Source organism: Engystomops pustulosus, chromosome 4 (genome assembly GCF_040894005.1).
Source record: "Engystomops pustulosus chromosome 4, aEngPut4.maternal, whole genome shotgun sequence".
NCBI lineage: Eukaryota > Metazoa > Chordata > Amphibia > Anura > Leptodactylidae > Engystomops > Engystomops pustulosus.
In genome coordinates, this window is record NC_092414.1 from 119,919,531 (window position 1) to 119,940,405 (window position 20,875).

Consider the following 20,875-nt stretch of genomic DNA (forward strand, 5'->3'; position numbering starts at 1 on the left):
CTGGTCTAAAGACATCAGTAGTAATCTATAGTGGTAGCAAGAGTCCCCAAATATAACTAGGAAAATTTCATTAAAATGTTGAACCAATTAAAAAAAATGCATAGAGCATTTCATGGAGGATTTTATCATGAATGGGTGCAATATGCACCAGTAATAATACTCTTCCCACCATGCATACCATACTAGAAGGCAGATTAATTCTGCAGGATTCAAGTGCAAACAATAGCAAATGCACCACACCAGAGCATCCCCATCCTGGCTCGGTCCATTCCCCACCCCATCATGTCTACCCTTAGTGTAAGGGTGGCACGCGGGGGAAGCATTGCGATTTCTGGCTGGAGGCCATGATAACTTCCATGGACTTCCAAAATATTCTACTCATTAAACTTTTTGAAAAGAAATATCCACAAAGTATATTTCAAGTCGATAATGTGCAACATGCAACCTTTTAAAGTCAATATTCCTTAGCACCAAAAAATAAATCTTTTATTTAAGATGATAGAAAATAGTAGATTCAGCAGTGCATGGACAAATACTACTAAAGCAGGAACCCAAGAAAAACTAATTGTAAAAGTCATGATTCACATCAGATGCAAACAGAAAAACCGTACAAGGCATAAATAAGGCCAGATAAATAAATCCCCAGTGATGAATTGATCATTGGCCAGAAAGAGTTCAATAACACATGTGTCAATTGTGTTTGTGAAGCAATGTGATCATCATCTGTAGAAATGTGTGACACTACATATCATAGATAAGCGTTATATAATACACTGAATGATGGTGACCATGTCTTTATGATATTTGTAAATGAGGACTCCAATCAAATTCATGCTCCTGTAAATCCCCCTACTCCAGCCATATGGTCCTTTTCAGCATATTTAATGTAGTGTTACTTTGTCTACCATAGCAAAGTAATTAAATCCTATTAGTTACCAATTAATGGAAACAAAGTACATTAACAGATGGAGATGCATATCATTAGATGTTTGCAGGAAGCAGGATTCTAGTATCTTCTCTCATAGAACATCATTAGTCCCTCATTGACTATTGGAGCCGTTGCTTCTCTAGAATTAGTACTTGCTTTTGCTTTGTGTACAATAGGTAAAGAGGAAAATACTTGATAATTAGAATGTGCCAAGTAAATAGGTGGAAAGTAATTTTTTAAGCTATGGTATAGACAGAGGGGTAGATTTTCCAATTGTGAATGATTCTTGTGCAGATTTAAATATGACTTAGAGGAAATTGCAGAGAGCCGCACTCGGTGATCTCTGTCAGCTCCATTTAGATGAATGGACCCCTTGTTTTCGTGATATTTTGGGGGAACCCCTTTAAATAACAGGGTATTGGTCATGTATTGTACACAACTTTTTTTGTGATTAAACTATGGCTCTTTTTCAATTGTAAATCTGTCTCACTGTTCTAACATGCATGCTAGGTTTGGTTCTAGGTAAACTATAATTTCTATAATGACAATATTTTTAGTATGTACATATATTGTATAGCAATAGCTTATTAACATAAAAACCTGTCCAAATAAATTCACTTAAAATATGTAATATGTAATATATTATATGATAATTTTTGCTGAACCAATCAGGGGGTCAAAAGCAGAGAGCTTAAAAAAACAAACAAACAGCACCTCAGGGTTTAGGGCCGTCCTGGCTCATGGACAGAGCCAGAAGCCTCAAAGCATCCATGGTAGTGCAAGTGTTGGAGAAAATGCATTTTTTCACCAATTTCACTGCATTTGGAATTAACTCTACCATCTCACAAACATTGTTAAATATAGAATTGTAAAGAGCACTTCAAAAAAACTCTAGACATATATTTTCTGTTTCCCAGTCATCTGTAATTTTATAGGAAATTCACTTTTTGTCTTTATGCAGAGATGCAACAGAAACAGGACCAGCTCTGGTAGTACTGATCTCTTTCTACGCTTCCCAGAAACAACTAGCAGCATTACTTTAAATAAGGACTGACACTGTGTAGAAAGAGGGTATTGAAAAATAACTGCACCATAACTGCAAATAATTAATTAATTATTATAAGGACATCTATGGTTTGATTTCTTTGCCAGTGTGGATTGAATGGGTTATTAACAACATCTGGTAAAAATGTCATGCTTTTAAAGTGATTAACACCTTTAGAAATAAACCAGCAAAACCACAATAAATAATTGCTATACCTGTAACATCTAGCTGAATAGCAGCCAACATCTTAGTATGTAACGCTTCTCATACTTTAGAAAATAGATACAAATCCGCAAATTCAGGAAGCGTGCCTCAATATAAAAACATTCTTCTTTAATGAAAATCATGCATAAAAAGCAATCATAGGCACAGGTATCCAAGAGAGCAACCCACGGACCTACATGTTTTCGGCTCTTAAGCCTTATTCATGGTCTCCCATACTTTGTATGATATGCTGTTCTTACACAAATAACGCTTTGATAATGAACTTAAGCTGAACCATATATAAATATTAATGAGAGAACTAACACACCAAATAAAATGCATTCACCAGTATCACATTGAAAATGTATGAGTCTTTGTAGCTGCAAATGTACAACAACAGCAAACAGTGTTAGTACCCGGGGCTGCATTTCAATAAACAAAATGGACTTGTCTGTGCTGCTCACTCCTGAGCTCTCAGCCCCCACCTTTGTCCTCCTGTACAGCTCCCCCCTCCCCTACTGATGTCAGCCCCCCCCCCACGCTGTGAGCTCTGTTCCTGTGAAGGAGCACTAAGGTGGGGGCTTAAAGTTGAGGAGTGAGCAACTAATGACATCACAGCTTTTTTTTTTTTCAAGAGAAATTTTAGAACTAAAATCTGTGCTACAAATTATTACAATGGACAAGGGCTCAGACACATTTTTTTTTTTGCTGCAGTTGGAATCACAGTGGACATTCCACAGTGATACCAGACTGTGTATATCTCAACTTTTACAGTATTAGATATTGTGAAAGATTTGTGAAAGATTTACAAAAATTCTTTATGGCAGAATATGGTCTATGAAGAATGTTTTAAAAAAAAAGTAAGTATAAGAGTAGATGTTAATTTCATAAGCATTTCACTTTGATTCATTGACAAACACGTGATTATCACATGAGAATTTACTTTGGTCAGAAATACAGTATCCATTATGTATGAAATACTTACAGTACAAGCTCCAATGACTTTTAAGCCTGACCTTTCCTGTCACACTCAAGTCACAGAACAGAAAACCCCTCTGTGGCTCCTTTATCTAGACTGGGAACATGCACATCACAAAGACGCTCTGTATCTGTATCTAGCTGTAATGTAACTCTGGCACCTGCAGATACCCTAATGCTCTCTGCTGACATAAGAAAATACATTAATGTGCCGGCCATGAACCCAGCCTCTAAAAGATTGGTAATCTCCGGAAATTGTGTCAAAAATGCTAAATTATTTCAGTTTGTATTAAACACCTACATACTGCTCATGCTATGATCTTTTACAAAAATGAAGTCATTTTGATAATTATGATACTTGCTATAGTCAGGAGTTTTGTGAAAGCTCATATTGTTGCATATTACCCAACTTATAAAAAGACAAATGCATCATAAATGTATAAAATTACATTGTTCAACAAAGGCTGCTTTACACTGCCATATTTATCTGCCATCACAATGGTAAGTGCACTTTTTGCTGATTTAATATAGCATAAAACACAATCTTTGCTAAGCAATTATTCCTTCTTAGAATCTATGAGAGATAAGTTGCTAATTAGAATCAATTTCTGAGGATAATACGATGAAATTAAATTGCACGTTCCAAATAGCAACACAACTATTCAAGAAAGATTGATGAGTTTTCATATTAACACAAATAAATATCATAAATAAATCACTTTATTCACTAAGGATGACATGAGTTAGTTCTAGAAATGAAAACGAGCGCATGTCATAATCTATAGCACCCCTTCCAATAGAAGGTGTACAGGCTTTATCCCTGTGGCGGTCAGCAGAATTTCCTGATATTCTTTGAAAAGATGACATCATGCCACAGGGTTTGGGAATCTTGTTAGATTGTTCCAGAAAGAAATTCTGAAAATGAAGTGACGACTGGTAGGGGGCCTATGAGTTCCAGGGGCCCGCAGCACATGGGGCCTCCATCAGGCGGAGAGGTGGCTGAAGCATAATTAATCGGTAGCGCATGGTAAGCACATCAGAGCCACTCCCCAACTACACCCATAACTCCCCCCTCCTCCCGCTGGGGACACAAAGCTGTAGCATATTTTATTATGTGTTCTACCCGGGCATGTCCCTTGCAGTGATTAGCATGGGCAACTCCTCCGCCTCCGCCCATGCACTATGCCACCTTCTGGTCACGTGACTCAAGTGACACCTGACCCGACCTGAGAACAAGCAGAGCCTGAACAGACATGCTCCATGTAACCTCTCTCTAGCTCAGCTCCCTGTGCACTTGGGACTCTATGGCAGAGATCAATCCCACTTCAGGGAATGAATGCAGCAGCTCTCTGCTCAGTACAGTGGAAGCCAAGCGACTTGGTCCATGTACCATCTATCTCATGAGCCTGATCCGAGCTTAAGGAGGTCTCTGTCACCCATGGGATATTGGGCTGGCAAAAGCAAAGTGAAGAAGAGACAATCTCAACTTTACCAGGTAAGTTAATTACCTCTGTAGATAGCGGGCATTCTTGTGTAAACTCTGATGCCTGCTATCTATAGGAGACAGCGCTGGAACCAGTTGGAGGTGAGTATAATACATATATGTGTATGCCTGTATCTTAACATGTGTGTGTGTATACTGTATGTGTGGATATAATGTATGGTGTATATATACTGTGTGTGAATGATGTCTTTATACTGTATGTCTGTGTGCATATGCTGTATATGTGTGCATATATGCTGCATGTACTGTATGTGTATTTATGCAGTATAAACTGTGTGTATATATAAAACAGTCTGACCGGAGCTCCTTGTGTGTCCTTTTATATATCCTTTGATAAATCAACGATTTCACTCTTTTCCCAACTATGTTCCAAATTCTTCAGTACACTTCCACACAAACGGTATTTGGATGGGAATAGATCGCTATTCAGACAGTTTTAAGCTGCGTTTTCTTGCATCCTGTAGCCAAATAGTGTACAGCTACTATAGAAGAGATTAAGCAGCAGATAGGGTAGTATGTTCAAATATATGGAATTTATTTTATTAAAAGATACTCACAAAATAGAATAAAATCATGCGCATATAAAATCCACCATGTGGACGCCAGACTCGCTAGTTCGCCCGACCCAGGGTTTCGCTACCACGGCTTCTTCTGGGGCGTTGAACAGAAGAACATACTACCCTATCTGCTGCTTAATCTCTTCTATAGTAGCTGTACACTAATTGGCTACAGGATGCATGAAAACGCAGCTTAAAACTGTCTGAATAGCGATCTATTCCCATCCAAATACCGTTTGTGTGGAAGTGTACTGAAGAATTTGGAACATAGTTGGGAAAGGAGTGAAATCATAGATTTATCAAAGGATATATAAAAGGACACACAAGGAACTCCAGTCAGACGGTTTTATTTTTACTAATTGCTAAATGTGGGATCCATCTGTGACTGTTTGGCAGCTCCTATAGGGGATAGTGTGCATCACAAAAAAACTTTTTCTTGTGTGTATATATGTATATGCTGTATGTATGTGCATTATGTGTTTATATGGTGTGTTTATACTTTTTGTATATGTGTGTATATACTGTATGTAATGTAATGTATATAATAAGTGCAGATTTGATGTGTATATAATTTATGTATTGTATGTGTGAAAAAATGTATGTGTACATACTGTATGTGTACTGTATATACTGTAGGACATTGTATATACTGTATGTAGGAGCATACAAATGTGCACATATATTACTAGATAAATGTGTGCAGATGAGTATACAAATGTATATATGTATGTAAAAGTGTATAAATGTGTGTAGAACTTTATTTGTATGAATGTATAAGTATATAAAGATGTGTATATATGAGCATATAAATTCGTGTGTGTGTCTAGTTACGCCACTGCACGTGCTGTCTAAGCCACTGTGATAAGTCTGACATACAAAAATCTCCTAACACAGTCTTAAACACTGGTAAAAGAATTCTGCTTAATGATAAACCACCCTCCCATAGTTCATTATGCTGTTCAGAGTTTTGTCATTTTAGAGGTATAGCGTTCTTATGATGTTTGAACCTATATAGCAATGCTGTTATTTTATAATATTATATTGTTTTACACCAAAATTGACAACAGTCAGACAAGAGGATTTATAAAACAGGCTCATATGACTGAAAGTTTAATTTGTATATCCAATGTCCATATGACAGGTCTATAAAGACATTCACTACACATAAGGAACTTTTACCATCTGCTTTACAGAACGCCAATAAGACAACCTAATTTCTTGTTTTAGTTATGTCACACTTATATGCATGACAATGTAGACGTCTTTTATATGCTTCATTAACACTCCTAATCGGCTTCCAGGTGGCAAAATGGCAGCACTATAAATGACTATAATAAGTATCACACAGACAACTGTTTCAAATCTCATTAAAGTTATATGGGATGACAGAAGTTGTCATTACTTATAGGAAGATAAACTGATTACATAAGTGCAAATAATGGTAAAAGCAAAAGCAGCCATATAAGGCAACACATTTTGCAAATATTTGCTTGTCTATAGTAAAATTGGAATAGACTGTTTAAATGTTTTATATATATATACTAAAGGCTGTCCAAAAACTAACAAAAAGGGTTAAATTGTTTGTCAATAGCAAATGAATTAACAAAGTTATTATTTCCCCATTGCTAGCAGTCTAAGACTTCTCAGAACCTCGCCCAACCCAGCTAGCCCCATATTTGGTCAAGTTCATACGATCACAGTAGATAAAGTTAAAAAATGTAGATACATTAAAACCCACTTTAACTAGAGAAAGGCAGAAACCAACCCATAAGGCTTATGCCAAATAGTCCATTGTGGAGAAAAATTCCTTCCTTGTCCAAATATGTCAGAATAATACTCTGGATCAATGTCCCATTTTAAGAATCTAGTCGCAATAACATGTGGTGTTTTTGCTCTCCAGAAAGTCATCCAGGCCTCTCTTGAACATGTACATAGAGTCCGCCATAACAACCTCCTACGGCAGAGAGTTCCAAAATCTCACTGATCTTACAGTCAAGAACCTTTGCCTATGGCGATGGTAGAGCCACTTCTCCTCTAGGCGCAGAGGATTCCCCCTTGTCCTGGTCACAGGCCTAGGTATGAGTGATTAAGATTTAGTATTTGTATATTGTAATTGGAAGTCCCCATAAACATCTTTTTCTCTAAATTGAATAACCACAAATTTATTGTGAAATTTTTCATGAGTTTTCAGCCGCCTCTTTGTGAACAGGCAGCTCATCTATGACAAAGCAGGAAATGCTCCCCTTTTCTTCCGACATAAGGAACAGTCTGTTAATCACTTTTAATTATTCCTGAGATATCTACTTAATATATTACAGGCATATGTTTTAAGGTGTCTCATATAGGATTTCACTGCAGAGTCCTTTGTATCAGAGACAGCAACATATTATATTAAGTCATAAGCTTATCTGTTACAAGTGTGAGGATTTAGTACTGATGTATTGAGATAGATCTACACTGGAGATCAAAATTAGAGATCACATTGTAAGATCACTTGATTTTTCATAAATAATGTAATCTCCAATTATCAACATTTGATTTTATTAAGGAGTACATCATGTCACTAGCATAATGTGTGACAAAATTACCAAAGTATAATCGACATAAAATCTCTATTTTGCAAAACTGTGATAATCATAATAAGAAACCAGCAATGACTGTGGCACAGAGAAAGATTATAATTACATTTTCAAAGGTTACAATAGCCACCAATCAGTAGGAAGTGCACAGGCCTTTGCTTTGAATGACTTCAGCACATGTGCAGCCACAGGACATCACTAGTCTCTCACACTGCTCTCGTGGGATTTGGATCCACTCTTATTCAAGCCTCTTCCACAGTTCTCTGTTGTGGGTTTCTTGGCCATAACTTTGTCACCATTGATTTTCCGGAGGTATTGTATTGAGTTTAGATCAGGACTCTGAGCTGGATATTTCATTGTTTCAATGTTTTCTGTTTCAAGGAACTGCTTTACTCATTTTGCTGTGTGAAAGGGGGCAATGGCATGCACAAAATTTGCTGGTTGATTGAGCAAAGAACGCAAGGAAGGAACCATGTGTTGGTGAAGAGAGGTCTAACTTCTACTACACTACCCCCACCACTTTTTAGTGACTTCTTTACTTTGGGTCTATCACCAGTTTGTTAATGAACGTAATTTTTCCTTCAGATCCTTCATCAATAAAATGAACTGTGGACCACTTCTTTTTCATCAGCAAAGGAAAGTCTGGACTTTTGATTCTTTTTACTAATGAGAACGTAGGTCATCGCAGAGTGGGTTTTCAGTCTAAATCTTCTTAAATGTCTAGATACTGTATGATGGCAGTTGAAATGATTACCCATGGAGATTTGCTGGGTTATCTGGTCATCTCTTGCATTTGTCATTTGAGGGCGACCAGCTTTCTTGGGGGACTTGAATGAGTTCATGGTCTTGTAGAGATGAAATATTCTAGAAATCACAGGACATCAACCCACATGGCCCGCCGCTAAGCAGCCGATCCGGAAAAATAATGCCCCTTGCCAATATTGGCCAATCAATGCCAAGGCTAGTTGCTAGGGACGTTAAAATGTTAACAATGACCTTGACATTTAGGAAATTGTCCATTGGTCTTGAATTTTGATCTCCAGTGTACATGTCTAATTCACATACCAGTATTTTGTTCCTGTAGTAAAAAAGATGGCCATTGTGTAGCTTAACACACTATGTCGTTTCTTAAGAAACAAATTTATTCAATATATACCAACCATTTAATATATTGTGCAATGAACTGAGAAGCTGGAAAAAAATCCAAATTCCAAATACAACCCATCTGTTCATACTTGTTCATATATGGAGATAACAAATGTATAAATTTTTGTTACGATTTAATGCATTAAAAAATAATGTGTTGAATATAATCGGGCTTATTTACTAAAGGGTCTCGGGGCCGCATTTCCTTTAGGTTTTATGACTTTTCTGGGATCGTGCCGCTGGGACAGGCATTTAGAAGGGGATTGTGTAGCAAGCAACCGGATTTTGGTGCAGCATGAGACAGGAAGTGCAGCATGAGACAGGATGTCCAGGAGTGGACATTTTGGATTTGAGTCTGTGTCCTGCATTTTTAAGCACTGTAGTCACACCCCAGGGAGATGACGACATATAAGGCTGCAATCACACATGGTGTTAAGGGGACGGGCACACGTTGAATTTTGCTTGTGTTTTCATTGCGTTTTGAAAGACATTACAACAGCTGAGAAGAGGTGATTTGCCTAATTACATTACTGTTAACATTTGCGTTTATAAAATGCATCGAAACCCGAAGTAACCAATAAATAAAAAAAAAATGTAAATGCAAAAATGAATGAATTATGAATTTTAAAAAAATTTGCAAAATAAAGATGTACTTTAGGTGGACTTTAAAAAAAGACAGCGAAGTCGAAGAAAAAGTTCATAAAAATGACAAAAGTCACAAAAATTAGACAATTTAACTACCAGAAATAAAGATACATGTCCCCCAGTGATTTTTTCACTGAAACAATTTTGGCTTATGGACACATACAGATTGGTTTTCACTTCCTGGATTCAGCGATTTTATCACTCATGCCTTTCTGACCCATTCTTTTCAATGGGTTTTTCACACGCCAGTTTTTTTTTTAGTGGTCACTTTAAAAGCTGTCCTTTTTGTGTTTACTGACAACATTGTATCAGTGGAAAAAAACTGAAGTGTGAAAAAGCCCATTCAAAAGAATGGTTCAGTAAGGCCTCGGTGACAAATCACTGAAGCTAGGAAGAGAAAAAAACAACCTGTGTCAGTGAAAAATCACTAATATGAAAAAAGGGCAATGTGAAACCACCCTTACACTAACTGAACAGGAGAAGCTAATGAAGTTTCTTAAAAAGTTTACTACTGCATCACCTGCACTATTAATTACTTAAATTAAAAAATATACTTCAAAAGTTACACTTTTAGTATATCATAGATAATAAGATCAATTCATCATAATACCATTTAACTGCTGCTATACATGTGGTCCCCTATTTAAGAACACCCAACTAACAGACAATCCCTAGATACAAATGGGGCTCTGGTAGTTGGTAATTTGCTGTACTTTAGTCCTAGGCCAGTGATGGCGAACCTTTTAGAGATCGAGTGCCCAAAATGAGACCCAAACCACACTAGCTTTTCTCAAAGTGCCAACCCGGCAATTTAGGCAGTAACAAACTTATTGCTACCAGAATCTTTGAGCTCCAATCCGACCCTGTCCAATCCTCCTCACTTTTCAGACAGGACCAAGCAGAACAGGATGGGTCACCTTAAAATAGCAGGGCACTACTTGGACTGCCTGAGACTGCAGGAAGGTGTCTCTGTCAGGTAAACTCTGTGCCTAGGAGACAGCCTGTGTGCCCACAGAGAGGTCTCCGAGTGCCATCTCTGGCACCAGTGCCATAGGTTCGCCACCACTGTCCTAGGCTACAATAAACAGCAATAGCAGTAATCAAAGGTGTCTGCAATTAAGCTTTATTATTAATCCTGGTTCTTCTGACAATCCAACATTTTTAAAATACAATTGTCATAGATACAAAAAACATTTGGCCGGGGTTACTATAAAATATAAAATTTGGATTTACATATGAATTCAGCTTAAGAACAAACAGAACCTATCTTGTAACCTGGGGACTGCCTGTACATTATTATATCTTGCACCTGAATGAACTCATTTTTGACTAAGACAGAGTGCATGGTTACAAAGACTATATTTTCAAAGTAAACAGGGAGATTCACTTCATATATACTTCATATATTAGGTTTTTATAGCACCTAGAACCAAGCTTTATCACATTACAGATAAGAATCTCATCTTTCAAATTAAGTCAGGATTTCGGTGCTCCGGGCTACAGAGATTTAGATCCAAGCTGTTAAAGACATCTAAACTGAAGATTCAGACTGTTAAAAATTCAAATCTACTTTTCTCTCTTTATCTGGAGCTAGCAATCCTAACAATTTTCAGCAAATCCCTCAGTGACGCGATCAATGTCTCCGACAGCTCCCTAATTCACCCCTCCCTTCTGCCGACGTCCTCCTCTTTCAGATCGCGAATGCCGGGTGTGTCCAACTGCACAAGGTAGGAGGAAAGATGGAGGAAGGAAAGTGAAGAGAGGGAGTAAGATGGATCTATTAGAGATGTTGGCTGGGCAACTCAGTGACTCACTAAGGAAAGGGGACACCTCCTGTGACTCGGGTAATTGTTCTGGCAGGGTGCAAGCTACTGTACTTGAAATTACACTTTATGTGAATATAATGGATGGGTTTTTAGGATAAAATAATGTATAAACTATTTGAAGACTGCTGCAGGAACTAGTCACTAGGTTTAAAGTTGAATCCTGATTATCGGTTCCCTTTAATACTGCTGAATCCAGGTGTCTTGTTACCGAAATACGTTTCTGATCTGTTGTCCACTGTGTCCTGACCTATAACCTTGTGCAGCCAGTCCCGACTCACTGCTTGATTTCTGAATTTCCTTACTACCGGTCCTGACATTTTACGTTCCCTAACCATTGTCTTTTCAGATCCTTTGCTCCTGCAAATGGCTTATTATAAACATGTACTAGACTAGCATATTTACAAATATATAAAAACATATTTCTTTCACCACAATACAATCAAAAGAAAACATGGAAAAAAAAACTAGGAGTGGTCAATTTTGAATCTGTATGTTTAAAGGACACCTGTCATCAGGTCTGTGCCACTTGTCCTGTCACCTCTACCTGTCACAGCTCACAAGGATCCCATCACAGCCTTAATCTTGTCAATTCATACATTAATCATTATAAAATCATCTTTTCTTTATTATGTAAATGAGGCTGCTCACATGGTCAGAGGCAGTGATGTCACCCATGTTCCCCCTCCCCTCTCCTCCCCCTGCTCATGTCTGTGTGTAATGTATAGTAAAGTATTGCTAGTGTGTGTGCTGCATCTGCTGACATGTAAGAGACACAGACATCAGCACAAGTACCTGACATGTTCTGCTATAACGTGGCTGCCTGGAGCTGTTGTATCTCTCCTATACACACACACACACACACATGCACACACAGGCTGCAGGGGGCGTGGCTGGCAGCACCAGGAAGCACATCATTATAGAGCCTCACATCATTATATGGGCTGTCAGTCATGCACTGGGGTGTGGCTGTGCCTCCCACTCATGAATAAGCTGGACAGCTTGAATATGCTAATGACTCATTGGACATTTCGCAGGTCATTTGCATACAGCTTTAGGACCTCATTGCTTAAGTTTACAGGCATGTAGAGGGACAATGAAGGGATAGAGGCAATGCTCTCTAATGGCAGTTTATGAAAATATATTTAGTTTGGGGGGGGCTATTTTGCCTGATGGATTCTCTTTAACATGAACATTTACAACTAAATTATTATGGATTTTGTCTACTAATACCAGCAATTTTTTCTCATGCTTTTTTCTCTTCTTATTTCTGAATCAATCTGCTTTGTTTGAAGAGAACAGCTTGTCTGTTGCAAGTTAAAAAGAAATTGTCATTCATTTTGCAAGAACAAAACACGTTGTACGCAATTTTATTCTAACCAACTCTCAAAAGTTCTTCTTAAAGTAAAACTCAATTACAGAATAACGCAACATATTATTCATTCATCTATTCATTTCAAGAACTGCACTAGGTACTGGGAGAAACATTTGTGGGAAGGGGAAAGGCAGTTTTAACAACATTGAAGTGTTTTCCCCCTGGGATATAGAGGGAGAGTGTCCTACTTCAAGAATCATTATTGTCATTTTAAAAGTCCATAGTAGAAGTCACAGATCATTTACAATAGGAATATAATAGAGATACAGTTCTAGATAAAACAAATATGTGTTTTGATCTAAGATATTTATCCCTCTGTCCTTGTGCCCAAGATATTTTGTTTATTACTAAATGGACTGGACCAAAAAACTAGGTAAGAAAGCATGAAGAAATGCAATAAAACAATAATATCAAAAGCACTCAACTATAATTTGAGAATATCTGACTAAATAACAGGGGGATCTGTTAAAACTTAAAGGGAATTTAAAGAATAACTGAAAAGCTGTTAAGAGCTTGTGACATCACTGAAGATCCTGTTTTCTTAGTGCGAACTGTCCTATTGCCCCTACCAACAAGCACAGCCCACCCTCTAGTCATCCTGTACGAATTGCTGTGGTCAAAGACATAAGGAGATCAGTCTGGGAGGATCAGGTAAAACCTCTGCTAGCAGCCAAGTGCCTGCAGATAGCTAACTAGATTAAATCTGAGAATATCTTACCTATGCTTAATGTAGAATTAGGCAAAAGATTTTATACTTTTAGTTCTTTAAAGGACACCTGTCATCAGGTCTGTGTCACTATTCCTGTCACTACTACCTGTTGGAGCAGCTCACAAGGATCCCATCACAGCCTTTATCTAGTTATTTCATACATTAATCATTGTAAAATCATCTATTTTTTATCATGTAAATGAGGCTGGTCACATGGTCAGAGGCAGTGATGTCACCCCTGTTACCCCTCCCCTCTCCTCCCCCTGCTCATGTCTGTGTGTAATGTATTGTAAAGCATGGATAGTGTGTGTGCTGCATCTGCTGACATGCTGCATCCTCCTAATATACAGGTGAGAGACACAGACATCAGCTACACATGGATCTGACATGTTCTGCTGTAACATGGCTGCCGGGAGCTGCTGTATCTCTCTTATACACACACACATGCACACACAGGCTGCAGGGGGAGTGGCCACCAGCACCAGGAAGCACATCATTATACAGCCTCACATCATTATACAGGCTGTCAGTCAAGCACTGGGGGGTGTGGCTGTGCCTCCCACTTGTGAATGCATATCTGTCAACATCAAGAGCTAGAAAACGAACACTTTGGCATCACTTATCTGTTATAAAACTGTTCTTGATCTTGATCATTTCTTTCATTAAAATAAACTGTGTATACATTCATATTTTAAAAAAAATGATTTTCACTCTCTATTTGGTTAATAAGAAAAACATCTAAAAGCATGTATTTCACATTAGACGTCTCTTTAAAGTTTAGGGCTTTACAATGTCCTTAAAGGTCCTTGCTTGCCCTTGCAGCATGCGGCTATGCAAGCCTCTGACTGCCTATAGCAAATATCTGTCACTACCAGCTGGGAAAGAAATAAATAAACAAAACTAGTACATCAGAGTTTTTTTTATTAATGCACAGTATTTGCAGAACAAGAATCACCATATATTTTAATTTAATGTATGTGTACATAGGATCACATCTTCCTAACAGAAGAAGGCGTGAAGGCTAAAGGGATACGAGAAAAGGGGGCAGTAGGTTCAGCTTTCCATTTGCAAAGGGAAAGAAGGATGAGTAAGATTGGGACATCCAATTACATACAATTTAAAGTATGCTGTAGTTGCCTATATGACATTTTTTTGCATGCACACTGCAATTGTTACTTATATCAGCCAAGATAGGGGTAATTACAGTGTATACAACTGATCATGTGTGGTGCTCATATTCCAACTGAATGCATGGTATTAGCAGGAACTAAATCTTAATCTGTAAATATTTTATACAATTATGGTCATTTTTTTCATATAATGTCTGAGTTCACATAAGTGAAACCCAATAACTGAGCTTAAAGGAAACCTACCACTTGAAGTGGCAGGTTTCCGATGGCAATACCGGGCACCAGCTCAGGGTGAGCTGGTGCCGGAGCTTATTTTAGCTAGTGTTTTAAACCGCGGTATCACGGTTTAAAACACTTTTTAAACTTTATAGCCAGCACAGGCAGGTACGCGCTCGGCGCTTACCATGCGCGCGGCTCTCATTCACTTCCTATGTAGCCGCGCGCACGGTAAGCGACGAGCGCGTACCTGCCTGCGCCGGCTATAAAGTTTAAAAAGTGTTTTAAACCGCGATACCGCGGTTTAAAACACTAACTAAAATAAGCTCCGGCACCAGCTCACCCTGAGCTGGTGCCCGGTATTTTCATCTGAAACCTGCCACTTCAAGTGGTAGGTTTCCTTTAAAGGAATCTGGTCACCAGAGATTGCATAAAGTTAAAGTAAAATCTCACCGTTTTACCTCCTTCATAGTCATGTGAAATGAACAAAGAAGAGTAAAAATTTTGCCAGATATGAGGCAAGTCTAGAGGCTGGAGGGGGGGGGGTCCAATTCAGATCTAATTTCAGTTCTACAATACCTACAACAATGTTTGTAGTGTCGTATTAAAGACAAGAATCTCGTCTTTCAGATAACATCAGTCTTGTGGTTCTTTAAGATACAGAACTAGAGATTAAGACATATACATGAACTTGATCTTTTTCTGACACTTGCATTTCAACTATTTCTCCCTGTATCTCCAGTTCTATAGATCACAGAACCACAAGCCTGATGCAATGAGATTTGTATCTTTAACACAACACCAGAAGCATGTTACTAGGTAACTGAACTGAGGCACTGAAGATATGAAGATCTGAAATTACATTCCCCTTTTTGAGCCTCTGAAAGAGACCAACTCTTATTAGCTCATCTTCATGTGACTTTGGAGGTGTTTTTTTTATAAGCCTGCATAATATCACATAAAATAGGGAATTCTAGAATGGACAGTAGTTTAATGGCCAGTAGTGAAATTTGGCGACAAAATCCCTTTAAAACATAACTTTCTCATATACTCTTAAGCAATTCAGTCTTTTGTGTGCCGGTCGTTGACAAACAGCACACATGGTTCAGGTGACCGAAAAAAAATATTAATCTTTCAAGTCAAAGCCTCAAACCCAGATTTTAATAAGGGTTGAGTTTTTTTTAAAGAACATTTATTTTTCTTCCATGCAAAGACTTAACACATGTGCATTAATACAGGATGTACTTTAAATGGCATACAACTCTTATTTAAATGCCTTTACCATCAGTCCTCTTTAGTGGACATCTCACTGGATGAGGACCAACATATTTTTCGGGACTTGATGAATCTTCTACTGTAGAATAAAAAAAAATGGAACAGGTAGGCAGAGTTTCCAAATGGTTTAGCTTCACATATAGTTTACTTACTAAAATAATTTTTTCCTATATTTGTATAATATGTAGCACCTGATTTATGTATCAAACAATGATTTATGGGGCATATTGTGAACTTATATATAAGTGCCATCATGTTATTATTCCTAAAACAATATAAGTAATGCATAAAATGCATGAATAAATGAAATAAATAGGTAGGAAAATCTGCATCTTCATGTTAATGAAAAATAATAATAATGTGTTGATAAATCGGATTTATTTCTACAAGTCTCAAATGGACACAGAATCTCATAGTTTCACAAAAGTTTACAAGAAACAACATTGCAGCTCAGCCTGCAGACAGGGAGTCCTTGCACCATATGATGCAAGGACTCTTGTCTGATGCAATTTATGTAGTCCATGAGATCGTACTAACATAAGGGTCCTGTTCCATGGGATGCACATGTTGGTCTGCAGCTGGCCTTGCTTGAATGATACATGAGAGAATGCATTTGGGCTCAATGTTATGTTAAGAATGTGGATGAGAGGCTTAGTAACAATGGGGCATTAGTTATAGAAAGTGGAGGTGGAGGTGAACGCCCTTCAAAATGTCTAAGTTACCATAAGAGGTTGCACTGTCCTTTTCTTGGTTTGTTATTTTTGTGTGACAGGAAATGTCTAATCATCAGCAATAACTGTGATTATAATATTATAATATGTGGTCTAATAATAAGAAACTTGTAATGAATAAAAAGTTTTATAAGTTTGGTACAAATATAGGTCTGGATCCATGCTGGCAACTTCATACACCCTGGTAACTCTGTGAATACACTGCTGAGTGTTTAGACTTCCCTTTAGCTCACAATTGGTGGGACGTAAAGCAATTCTTAAGGATCGGGAATTATAGCAATTGTAAATCAAACTTCATTTGAAAAGAAAACAATATCAGTAATATTTATTTTTAATTGTTTTTATGGGTAACAAGGAGATCCTTACTCACAAAATGGGTTATATATATGTACAGTATATACAGTACCCATTTGATAAACAATCACAGGGAAGACTTTGAAACCCCAAAATAGAAAAATATAAGATAATGTTCATTAAAGGGATAGTGACATGGCTACTAATCCTTTCCAACAGTTCCATAATGTTGGAAAGGATGTGATCCTAATGTGATCCTAAAGTATTACAATTTATGGCAGATCAAAGCAATAACCCATGATAGATCAAGGGTAGAATGAAGGAAAATATCTTAACATACAAATTTGAATGCAGAACTAGAAAAATTAAGCTTTTTTTTAAAGAGATAAGGGGATAGGGTCGTTTTCATGACCGCTCTTGAGATAGTTTTGATATGTTTTATGAACATGTAATATATAAGATGTTATGACACAAAACCTACAAAAAACAAGGCCAAATTTTTTTATAAAATACATGGAGGGCGTTTTCATGAAATGATATACAACATTAGAAGGACACCCACATCATCATGGGGACATGTACTTAAACAATAGGGGATAAATATTGAGTACAACAGGATATGCACATTCAAGCCACACGCTGCTATCACTTTCAGCTGGCTTACACAAAGAAGAAAAAAAGTGTTGAGAAGGTGAATGAAAGCCTAAGAACTGCATCAATAGCATAAAAAGCCAAGCAATCACTGCTTTCCCATGCCAGAGTGCAACGTGTCTACCAAGATGACAGACATCCTGACACGTGTATCGGCACGTTCTGGGTGTGCATTTTATGATACCATGGGAGGGTAGTAAATGGGTATATATGGCAGTTTTGTATAACTTCTGTATACTATGCTGTATCAAATGCAGGACTATGGTTTCAGGAAGATAGTGTGGATACTAAAGATTGCAGATGTCTCACCTGGTAACAGATGGTGAGCAGCACTCCATGCCATATAATAAGATGATTAAAAAAATGGTAAAAAAATGAGATCAAAATGATATCCTATCTTCATTACAATACAGCACTGTCAGATCTTTATTTAATTTTTTTTAGTCATCCTGTCATAGCCCTTTTCATAGTAATTTTAAATGGAATAATAATGGAAACCATGAAGTGTTCTGCTTTGTCTGACACTGAAGACGATATTTTCATATTTTCATCTACACAGATCGCCAAGATGCAAATATACATCATGAAACAGCAAGTAATCACAACTCTTGAGGTCCATTTATATTCCGCTGAGCAAAAAGGAACAAAAATGTATTGATATGGTGTAATTTACATTTAAAATGCATTGCATCCCAAAATCAGACACACATACAGGGTGTGCGATTACAATAAATTAGCACATATACCAGTTTTATAAAATGGTTAGCGAAAGTAATTGCTGCCATCTTGTGTCTCTCTTTCCATTTGACAGTGCTTTGTTGACGGTCAATTGTGCTTGTACCTTTTGCCATTGCCCACCTTGTTACTCCCAGTTAGCGTAGTCAAAGCATCCAATGAAATAAAGCTTTGATGGCTCCAACAGGGGGCACAAGCAGTGCCTAGGGCAGAATCAACACTAAATACAGCCCTGAATGCTATGAGGCCGCATTCACATGGCACCATACCGCTCCGTACACGGAAAAAAGATCGGATATGTCCTATCTTTATCCACTTTACGGCCTGTACGCCGTGCATTTCAATGCAGAGGGGTCACCCTCCTCCTCTTCAGTGCGGCGGACATATGTCCGCCCGATACATCAGTGTGCATGCGGCCTTAGTGAGTTTAACCTCTGGGACCATAAGAATTAAGACTTCCATAACAGGTTCCGACTTCCTGCACATGCAGAGAGCTACAATATTGGACAGGACAATTAAGGACAGTGGTGAAGGAAGGTTTTAGTTTTAAAGGTTTAGTTTTATTTTGTACTATTTATTCTACCTTTTGATGCCCATTTACATGCAGTTAATTGAGGAGTACTTAAGTGTACAATCTGCCCTTAAATTAGCATGATGTTTTAGGTTTCACTTTGCTTATTACAGCGCTGAAATTCTGAAACAAGAAACATTCAGCATTTGTAATAATGGCCTTTATTTTGCAGGCTGATAGTTTGCTATGCCTTGCAATTTATCGTCTCAATGAAGAATGACAGTGATCATCTTCAAGGACATTGCAGTGTGAAGCCTCTAATTATTGCGGCTTCCAAGAGTTTATACACCTCTACTGCAACATTTTGTGTTTTATACCTGGTGTTTTAGGTTAAACAAGGCCCTCTATCCATGCTGACCTGTGATAGTAGAGTAATTTAAAATCATGGGTTTGATTCTTTTTTACATAGATTCTTCTGGAAATACATTTTCTAGCATTTGATCAAGTTCAACATGTAACATTTTACTACTACACTATATAAAATAAATCCACCAATAATAGTAATTCCATGGCCATAACTATCAGGGTAGCAGGCATAGAAGTTGCTATAGGGCTAATCAACCAAGAGAAGTTTTTTGCATTGTTTCAGACCTATGATGGGAAGTTTTTTTTCATTATTTCTGAGCTATAATGGGAATTTTTTTTCATTATTTCTGAGCTATAATGGGAAGTTTTTTTTTCATTATTTCTGAGCTATGATATAATGGTGTGGATTATCCCCATTGTGTGATTGTTATTACAATTTCTGTACATTACTGTGCAGATTGTTCTATGCCATTACTATAACAACAATTCAATTATTATGCCTGTACTGAGAAATTGCTATGTTTATTATCCCTGTATTGTAACCTCACTGTTTTTATTATATCTGAACTGTGAAATCACAATTTTATCCCTCTATTAAGACAGTGCTCTACAAAGTATCCATGTGCTATGGCATCACTGTTCATTTTTATTGTACTCTGACTCCACTGCCTTTAGTGTCTATGTAGTCAGATCACAGCCTGTATAATCTAAGCCTTTTGACAGTATGTCATTGTGTAGTGGTGGAACCATTCTATGTTTTCATGTTTATTAGTTAAACCCCTCTTAGTCTTCTTTAAAATCTTCAGAACTGTTGATATGAACATCAGTTCTATAGTTTTGGCAGCAAAATGCAATTAAATGTTGTCAAAAAGTGGTGGAAAACTGTAAACAACTACAGGCGGTCCCCTACTTAAGAACACCTGACTTACATACGACCCATAGTTACAAACGGACCTCTGGATTTTGGTAATTTACTGTACTTAAGTCCTAGGGTACAATAAACAGCTATAACAGTTATCACATGTGTCTGCAATTAAGATTTATTGTTGATCCTGGTTCTTATGACAACCCAACATTTTTAAAATCCACTTGTCACAGATACCAAAAAACTTTTGACTGGGGTTACAATAATAAAGTATACGGTTCCGACTTACATACAAATTCAACTTAAGAACAAACCTACAGAACCTATCTTGTATGTAACCCGGGGACTGCCTGTATATGTTTGCCTTTTTCTGCCATCCATTGATATTGTTTACAGTTGTTATGGAAACTGCAGTTGATCATTTTGTATTTAACATATACACAAAGGAGACCCCTTAGGCAAGCATCTGGAAATGTCCCACTGTATATTTAAGTATAAACACATCTTGAAAATGAACAGCCTTCACATTAAATACATGTGATAAAGTCTTTGGCAAGTAACTACCACTGATTTACAGAATTATAGGGCTCTGTTGGGTGCTAAAACCC

At 37.5% G+C, this 20,875-nt stretch overlaps 1 protein-coding gene across 10 annotated transcripts in view; it reads right to left on the bottom strand.

Moving 5' to 3' along the window:
• The window catches only part of MAGI2 (membrane associated guanylate kinase, WW and PDZ domain containing 2), a 546,118-nt gene that overhangs the window by 134,896 nt on the left and 390,347 nt on the right, over positions 1–20,875 (bottom strand). For 7 of the 10 annotated variants that reach the window (XR_011854944.1, XM_072147244.1, XM_072147247.1 and 4 more), the window contains one exon: positions 16,122–16,193. The exons of 2 other annotated variants lie outside the window; for them this stretch is intronic. Coding sequence is in view for 7 of the 8 variants with exons in the window: in XM_072147244.1 (XP_072003345.1) it covers positions 16,122–16,193 (72 nt within the window). In the remaining variant the exon portion in view is untranslated. The remainder of the gene's footprint in view (positions 1–16,121; positions 16,194–20,875) is intronic. One more of the 10 variants, XM_072147245.1, reaches the window with a different exon arrangement.